The sequence below is a fragment of the Bidens hawaiensis genome, unplaced genomic scaffold (genome assembly GCF_021521415.1).
Source record: "Bidens hawaiensis isolate Kalapana, Puna unplaced genomic scaffold, B.hawaiensis_p1.1 tig00048676_1, whole genome shotgun sequence".
NCBI lineage: Eukaryota > Viridiplantae > Streptophyta > Magnoliopsida > Asterales > Asteraceae > Bidens > Bidens hawaiensis.
This window is the reverse complement of record NW_027498712.1, coordinates 98,568-107,780: the sequence shown is the minus strand read 5'-3', so window position 1 is coordinate 107,780 and position 9,213 is coordinate 98,568. Positions and strand designations below refer to the sequence as shown.

The 9,213-nt window shown below is 30.3% G+C and overlaps 1 protein-coding gene across 1 annotated transcript; it reads left to right on the top strand.

The window, feature by feature from the left end:
* Positions 1 to 613: 613 nt before the first annotated feature.
* On the top strand, positions 614 to 3,218 carry LOC143597619 (glutamate receptor 3.6-like). The gene is made up of 4 exons (XM_077076067.1): positions 614 to 861; positions 1,500 to 2,198; positions 2,375 to 2,751; positions 2,883 to 3,218. The coding sequence occupies exons 2-4, from the start codon at positions 1,976 to 1,978 to the stop codon at positions 3,216 to 3,218; spliced, it is 936 nt and encodes a 311-aa protein (XP_076932182.1). The 5' UTR covers positions 614 to 861; positions 1,500 to 1,975.
* Positions 3,219 to 9,213: the final 5,995 nt, after the last annotated feature.

Genomic DNA, 9,213 nt, shown 5'->3' with positions numbered 1-9,213 from the left:
TTTGCTCATGTTCGCTCATTTAACTAAACAAACAAAATTTATTGTTTGTGTTTTTTCATTTATTAAACGAACTTTCTAGCGAACGGTTCACAAAATGTTCACTAAACGTTTGATATTTATAGATTATAGGTTTGTATTTCTTGCTGAATCTACTTAGTGATGTCATTGCTCCATCTCTTACTACACAAAGTATAAAACATCTCTCTTAGTAATATTATTAAGAGTTAAATAGCTTATTGGATTATAGGTTATTTCCTAATCTCTTGTGTCTAAATTCTCGCATTTCAACTGCTGGTATATTTCCTAATTATTTGGTTTTGCTTTTAAGGACGCACAATATAAATTTAAAGTTCATCCTAATTTTAAGTTAAAACATAATTTCATTAAGCTCGTGATTACTTGGTGCAAAATTGCAGTTGGGTGTTCTGGAAAGTTTATAAAAAATAATAATTAGGACTATATCTTTCTGAAATCTTGGTTGAAGAAGTCGAGGTCTCCCTTTCTAAAATGAAATAACAATTCAATTATTCGAAGTTGCTGGAGTGTGTAATTTCCTAGCAAAGAACCATACGTTGAAACATGTAACGTACAAATTACAATTCAATATTTTTAAAAAAGTCAACATGTTTCAAGCTAACATATGGGACAGTAGATATCATACATGCAACAATACCATCTCTATATAAACTAACATGTGATTCTTCTTCATGACACTCTACGTCGAAGACATTATGGAGCACAAAGGTCGTATTACTTCATTCGTGTTCTTTTTCACGTTGCTTTGCATTTCTTGTATGGTTGATCCTGTGAAAGCCTCTATTCAGAAGCGAGCTCATACCGGACAAGTAGATTTATGTGCAGGTATGCTCATATTCATATCGTTAGTGTACATCTATTCGGGGACAGTTTGCTTCTTTGAAATCGTGTGTTCGTTTCTTTATCAATATATAGAGATATCACAAAGATGTTTGATGAATGAATAATTGTTCTTTTTATGCTTTAATTTTTATATTTATTTATAGTTTTGTTTGTTCTTCGAGATGAAGATGAATATTATTAAAAAGATGAAATGATGATGAAGGGAATGAGGCAAACAAGTATGACATCCGAAGTTACATGAGAAAATAGAGTAAACTATCATTTCCGTAAACTATCATTTCCGTAAACTATCATTTCCGTCTCTGTGGTTTAATTGGTCACTTTTATCAAAAAAGTTTTGTTTCTTCCGTGGTTTCATTTACTTGTAATTTCGGTCCAACTGACTAATACCATTAGTTGTGTCATGTTAAGCTAATATTAAATGGCCAAAATACCCTAACTAATAAGCCAAATAGACAAAATTGTTAGTTTACTCAAAAATATGATCATCAAGTATAAAAACCCAGGTTAGAAACATGCTACTAATGTTTATGTTGTACGTTATATTTGTCTCCATTTTGTAGTAATGTTTGTGTAGACTATATTACCGTATATTTTTCCATAGTCCCCATTCATTTTAGGTTGTTTTGGTACAAGATATTTTAGGGGCACAATGGAACTTGTCCAAGCAAGGGGAAAGTCCATGTCCAACATTGGATGTTTGGGTGCCAAAAAAGACAGGCTTCACCGAGTTTGTTAATGTCAGCGAACATAACGAAGTGAAAGGGGGATTCTCCATAGCCGTATTCTGTTATGCCATAAATTTGCTACCCTATAGCATTGTACCGATATTCAAACCATTCGTCAACAAAACAGGCGGGATGAATGGTACCTATGATGACCTTCTACGCCACATTGAAGGCCAGGTACATATTTCTTGTTATATTTGTAACCAAGTGTTCCCCTAATATAATGCTTTAGAGTTTTTAAATCTGAAATAGTTCTTAATTTTCGATCATTTAGAAGTGTCAGGCTGTGGCAGGAGATGTGACTATACGCGCCAATCGTGCTCAATACGTTTCCTTTACAATTCCCCTATCTAAGTGCTGAAATTTATATGCTTGTGCATGCTGCACATGAATGGAACCAAACCCTTGGGACGTTCTTAAAACCGTTTACTCCTAGACTATGGATCGCATTAGTTTGTGCATGTATCTTAACTGGAACTGCAGTTGGGCTTTTAGAACACCGTGCCAGCAATCCCAAATTTGCAAGCCCATTCTATAAGCAACTCATAATGATCATATGGTTTCCTATTTCAACAATCTTCTTTCATGAAGGTACTTTATTATTTCAAGATATTTGGCTAGCTTAATATATCTTATAATACTCCCTAAATATATGTTAGTATTCTCTCTCTCTCTCTATATATATATATATATATACCAAAAGCCAAAGGTTTACATTATTTAATTATGCATACTTCCAAAAATAAGTTCTACAACAATTTTTGCAGGAAAGATACGTAACAAGTGCTCTAAAGTTGTGCTTGTTATGTGGCTATGTATGATATTCATAGTACTCCAGATTTTTACCGCTACTTTGTCCGCATGGTTGACACTAGATCAACTGCGTCCAAGATTGCCTTCAAATCATGAAAAAATTGGATTTCAAGGTGGTTCCTTTATTAGAGATTTGATCATTGAAAAATACAAATGCTCGGGAGCATATCTACAGGCTCTCAACAGCTATGAAGAGTTTAAAAATGCTTTGGCAAATGGTAGTGTAGATGGTATTGTGGATCATCTCTACTATATCGATCTCTTTCTTGCTAGGTATCCGTCTGAATACACGAAAGTTGGACCTATACACCGGGAAGCTGGAATTGCATTTGTGAGTCTCTTGCTAATTTTTTTCATATTGTTGCTAAGTATGTGTCTGAAAATAAAGTTATAACTACTGAACTTCAAATCAATTGCTAAGTATGTCTCTTGCTAACTTTTTTTCATGTTTTTAATATCCAGGCGCTACCTATTGGATCCGAGTTATTAGAGAGCTTTTCTAGGGCAGTTATAGAGACCAGCGAAAGCGAATTTATGACAGATATGAAGAGCAAGTATCTTGGGATACCTACTACTTATACATACAAACCTAATCAACCCCATCCACAGAGTCTTGGTGTAAAATGTTTTGTTGGATTATTTATATTCATGGGGATTGTGACTATAGCCGCGATTATCTTCTCTGAAATTTCGCTTAGGCATATAGATACTAAAATTAGAATTGATGAAGAAGAAGAAGAAGAACGTAAAGAACAAGCTATAACGTTCGAACTAGTTCAGATTAAGATCCTTGATTAGAAGGCATTCATGCACATTTGAGTAGGTCCACAGATATATAACTTACACAGGCGGAAAAACATCAGTGTTTTATTTGATGGTGTTCTGTGTATTGATTAGAGGGGTTAATAATACATTATGCATAAATATGAAGTCAATAGTTTGTTCTCAATCCTCCAAAGAGGAATGAATGAATGATCCACTCCCATAGCTAGCTAGCTTAATTTGTATCTTTTGTTTGATTTAAGTACACACAATTAATTTTTCCATCTTATATAATTAACTTAATGATATTCTTAGTTAACATAAGTGCTTTGTGTAATACTGATCTTGAATTTAGTAATAACTAGATAGATAAAAGGTATTGGCTGTTGGATCGATCGTGTGTAGGACAAAGGATGAAGCTGGTCAAGAGAAGGTGGAACACTCGTTATGATTTAGCTAAAACAACTTCGAAATTACGATATTGGAACATGCAAAATTACTTGGCTACTAATCTACTCTATGAATGTAAACATGCTCCTATATTCTTCACAACTCCCATGTATTTTACCATATGCTAAAACTCATGAAACCATTCCAACACTTTAAAGACCAGGTCAAGCATCTTCCAGTTCAACTACTCAGCACTTTAATGACTGGGTCAAGCTTCTTCCAGTTTGGGTTGACCCACCCTAATCCGGTTAGAAAATAATCCAACTCCGGTTTATAATCCACTAAAAGAAAATAAATCACATATTTGAAGCGAACACAACATAATAACTTTTGTGATCCTTGTGTAAGAGGAAAACAAGCAAGCTCACCTTTTCCAACTAGTTCAATAAAAACATCTTATTGTTGCCCGCTTATCTTCTGTTGCCCGCTTATCTTCTGTTTCGATGTAATTTAAAAAATAGTTAATTGAGAAATTTATTGTTTCAAATTAATCCATTATGGCATCCAAGGCGGATACATAACTTCCTCATTTGCAATGCATATTACTTTCTATCAATTGTTGATGACTACAGTAGAGGAGTTTAGGTGTTTCTTATCTCTACTATATATAAAGAGTGAGTGAAGGACCTCTTAAATTTTAAGATGTCCAATCAATTATGCAACATGTACAACTTTAAATGCTTATATTTTTTAAATTTTGAGGGTATTTATGTATTTACTCAACCCAATAACTGTCACTTATGTTTTTAATTTTATATTTACATTAACTTCTATATTTACAATAATTACCCTTAAACTTTAGATAACTCTTGTAATATCTAAGAATAGTTACACATCTAACCCCTCATCTTTATCTAGAAAATTGACAAGTTTAATTTTTTTTGTTTCCGTCTATATCTTTAAATATATTATGTTTTAAAAAAAACTGAACTTACCATTACAATGTGCTTGTTTTTGTCGACGTTTAGATATAAAAATTTTTCCAAACCGATGTGTATATTATAATGTACAAGTTAATGAGGCATTAAAGTACAACTTAGATATGCAACTATAAACCTATAGATAAATTTCCATTCTCATTCTATAGTTACAATAATTACCCTTAAACTTTATATAACTTTTGTAATATATATGAATGGTTGCATATTTAACCCCTCATTTTTAGCCAGGTATTTGACAAATTTATGTATTTATTCCCTCAATATCTTTAAATATATTATGTTTTTAAACTAAAACAAAACCTATATTACGACATGCATGTTTTTGTCGTCGTTTAGATATAAAAAAAATTTCAAAATTAGTGTGTGTATTATAATTTGCAAATCAATGAAACATTAAAGTACAACTTAGATATGCATTATGACCCCATAAATATTTAAATGCATAAATATGCTCTTAGTTTTACATTATCAAATCAGAATTTTCAAAACCGTCCTCCCTTTGATATAATTTGAATTACAAAATAAAAAGAATAAAATCAACTCCAACTAATATTATTTTGGATATGAATTGTAATTCTTTTGGTGGCATATACATTTATGGGTGCCCAAAAACCCGCGGCTCGCCCAAAGCTTGAAAAAAAAATTTGCTCGAAAAAAATTGATTAGATATCGAGCCGAGCTGAAACGAGCCAACTGGCTCATTTTGTAATCGAGTCCAGCTGGAGCCAGGTGGCTCGGCTCGTTAGCTCGATTAATCTCCCTATGCAGAGTATTTAGTTTGTATATTCAACCTTTTAATGCGAAAATTGTTCCAGCTCATTTGGCTTAATACTTCTCAACACTGGTTCACACAATGTTTCTTCCCTCCATAGTTCAAAACATATTTCTCCTAAATTATTTTTCACAATTTCTTTGCATGATTGCATCCCACATCAGCTAGCTCTCATATATACTATTCTACCTCTAAAACTTTGCATTCTTGAATAGCTTTTATAAATAATGGTCCTAACAATTAAATTCAAAGTAAGATCTTATGGTTAAGTTCAAACTAATGAAAAAGTCAAAAGCAGCTCAACGGGAAAGGGTTTAAGCCATTTGGAGTTGACCCGAGCTAGCTCGATTTATGAATGAGCCAAGCTCAAGCTCTCGTATTCAGCTCACTTAAAAGTTTCGAGCTCGAGCTTGGCCTAGCTCGGCTCGGCTTGTTGACAACCCTACATCATATTATCAACCAAACCAATTAAACAATTAACGTAATAAACTTTTGTAAAATATTACACAATTAAGAAAACTAATCTATACTATATATAATGCATGAGACAAGGGTAAATTAAGACGCTTAATTTTAAGAGATTTACACATTTTAATGCATAATGTACATGTATAAAAAGGAGTAAACTTGTCTTTTAAACACAATTTAACCAACTTACAAATTTACCCCCTCATCTTTAACCATATTATTTTTTTTATTTCAATTTCAAACCAACCACCCTTTACGACTTTTAAAAGACTATAACTTTTTCATACGTTAGTGTTTTTGTACAAAAATTGCACCATAAAAACGAGATTTTTATGCGCTCTTTAATTTGAGTATGATATTATTATAGTTTTTTCAATTTAAAAAGAAAAATTGATATGTTACATAAGGGTGTTCAATGCCAGTTTTGATAGTTAAACATATGAAATCAACCGTTAGTAACGAATTTTTTATTATCGAAAATTAAAACCGAACGACTAAAAATTAAAAATTGAAACTAAACCATTATTGACAGTTTGGTTCTAGTTTGGTTTCACAGTTTAAGCTTCAACAGTAAATTTAGTTTAAGGTAATTATAATCTAATTACACCATCAATTATAACCAAAAACCTAAATTAATCTTATACTTGATAGGATCATAATATGAATAGGGAAAATGTTCGTCACATAAACGGTAAACTTTGGAAGACGCAACAAGAATACATATTATAAAAAATATATTAGAATTGGGTTAATTTAAAGATGTAATAGTTAAGTTTACTTTTATTAAAAAAGACTATGTTCAAGTTTTATTTTAACTATATCTAATATATATCCAGGATCGAGATTATGTAAGAACCATTTTCAAATTCTTAACTTTGAGAACCTTCTTGGACCACAAAAAAAAACTCCTTTTAAGAAAAATAAAAAAATTATAAAAAAAACACGAAAACAAAAAAAAAGAAACAAAAGACAAAAAAAAAAAAAAAACCTTTCATTCCGGTTTCGTAGTAAAAATTAAAAAAAAAATATTTTTATCAAAATTATACATATATATATATACTAGGTTAAATCCCGTGTTACACACGGATAGAAATATAAAAAACGTTATATATATATATATATATATGTATGTATGTATGTATGTATGTATGTATGTATGTATGTATGTATGTGTTATACATTTTAATGAATTGTAAACTATCAAAATTGTAAACTGCAGATAATCTAACATTATTAATATAAGGTATCGCATTGTTGTTTTAATTAAAAAAATCCAACATACAAAGAAAAACATAGATAAATAATAATTTAAAACATATTTCTAACTTATACAATGAAATAAAAAAGGACATATTAATTAAAAATTCATTATGTACTGAAATCATATGTTGTAACATAAACATGTATATGTTGTAACATAAGTTGTGTGCTATAAAAACTATTTTTATTGAAATTATAAAACATATAAGTACACAACATAAAGAATGCTACAAATATGAATATAACAATAAGATATAACAATTATAATTTTGATTAAACCGTTTAATAAAGCAACAAAAATCGAAACTTTGTGACTTAACCACCATTTCAATCCAAACATCTATACATCCAGTCCAAACATTTATAAATAATTTCTCAAAATCCAAAAAATAAAATAAAGAAGTCTCAAAATTTTAGAAAATAACAATGAAGACAATTAATTGCCTTTGTTACTCAATAAATGGTGATTATAACCATTTATTTTGAAACATTCTCCAATTTAGGAGTTAATGTTTAAAATTAAATTGTTTATTAGGTGGATAATTTATTTATAAAAATTGTATAATTGGGATCCTATGTGGATAACCTAATTAAATGACATGTGGAAAATATATGTTGCTTTAGTATAGTAAGATATCTGTATTATTTGTTTTTTTGATTTTATACATGTTATTTTTTATACATATATGTACAATTAAGATAAATGATAATGTACATATGTGTACATTATGTAAATTGAGATTAAATAAAAATATACATATGTGTATAGTTAGGGTTTTTTTTAAAGAAACCTGGAATGCAAAATAAAAATTTTTGATTTTTTTACTTTTTAAAAATTTCTTTTTTTTTTCTTTTTATAATTTTTTAAAGGGGTTTTTTGTGGCATAAAATTGTCCTCAAATATCTCAATTTCAAAAAGTTTTCTTAGGATTCTCACCCTATGTGTGTAACAAAACATATCTAATATGAAACAATCAAAAAGATTAAAATGCATTAAACATTTACAGTATGGTCTGGTTTCATATGGACGGTTTTCTTTATAAACTACAAACTAAACCATTCACTACATTTTGAAAATTTTGGAATCGACCAACTAATGTAAATGATAAAAACCAACTGTGAAACAAAAATACGATCACGGTTTCAAAATTTTAAACCAAACAATGAACACCCATAATTATTACGTGATTACCAAGACATGTTTTCAAATACCCGCCGCATCGCGCAGACACCGACCTAGTGAAATACAAATTATGAGGTAGCATATTTGCTAAGTTTTGAGTAACATGATTAAGATCCAATATGAGAGAACTATATAATAAAATTCAAATATCGTTACATCTCAAACTTCTATCACGAAAATGGAATTGTCTTTGAAAGTTCAAACCTCATGTATCGACACACACGTCAACAAAGTGGAGTGCCGAAAGAAAACACGGACACAAATTACGTATTGCTAGATTCTTATGATTCAAAGCAAACCTACCAATAAGAGGAATGCATTCTTATTGTTCAAAGCAAACCTATCAATAAGGGGAGACGAATTTGTTCAAAACAACAAACTACATAGGCGTAATAAAAAATGAATAAAAATATAAAATATAAAAACAAAACAAAATTATTTAAGATCATCTTTGATTTTGTTTTAACTATTGTTTCTTCACTCCTTTTCTGTATCGAGTCCGATACACATTCGAGTCACTAATTCATGTTATTGACGGCTCATCTATGGTTCCCTTCTTCCATATGAAACATGCAGGAAAATGTTGTTTGTCCATTTTTATTCCATCATTCTTAACATATTCCATATGCACAAGATGTAATTGATATAAGAGAAATGCCAAAGAAAAGTAGGATGAAAATGATAAGTGTAGAGGAAGGATTACAAGATTAATAATGAAGGATGAATATCATGGACAATCCTGTTTGACCTTTGGAATCCATTCTTTAAGGGATTTTATAGATATATACGCCTGTAAATCATTTGACTTTTGTAGGATTCTTTTAGCATCATCAAGAGTCACAAACATCATTATTAATGTATAATACGCTTATATGTGACATGATGCAATTAGATTGATTAATCAAACAACTTCAACATGGTACCAATAACCAAACAAACCGAATGGTTTCATAACAG

Excerpts from the sequence above, each read along its gene's own strand:
- LOC143597619 (XM_077076067.1), top strand. The coding sequence starts at position 1,976 with ATGCTTGTGCATGCTGCACATGAATGGAACCAAACCCTTGGGACGTTC. Across the intron at positions 2,199-2,374 it reads AACAATCTTCTTTCATGAAG|GAAAGATACGTAACAAGTGC; the intron begins GTACTTTATTAT and ends CAATTTTTGCAG. Across the intron at positions 2,752-2,882 it reads GGGAAGCTGGAATTGCATTT|GCGCTACCTATTGGATCCGA; the intron begins GTGAGTCTCTTG and ends TTTAATATCCAG.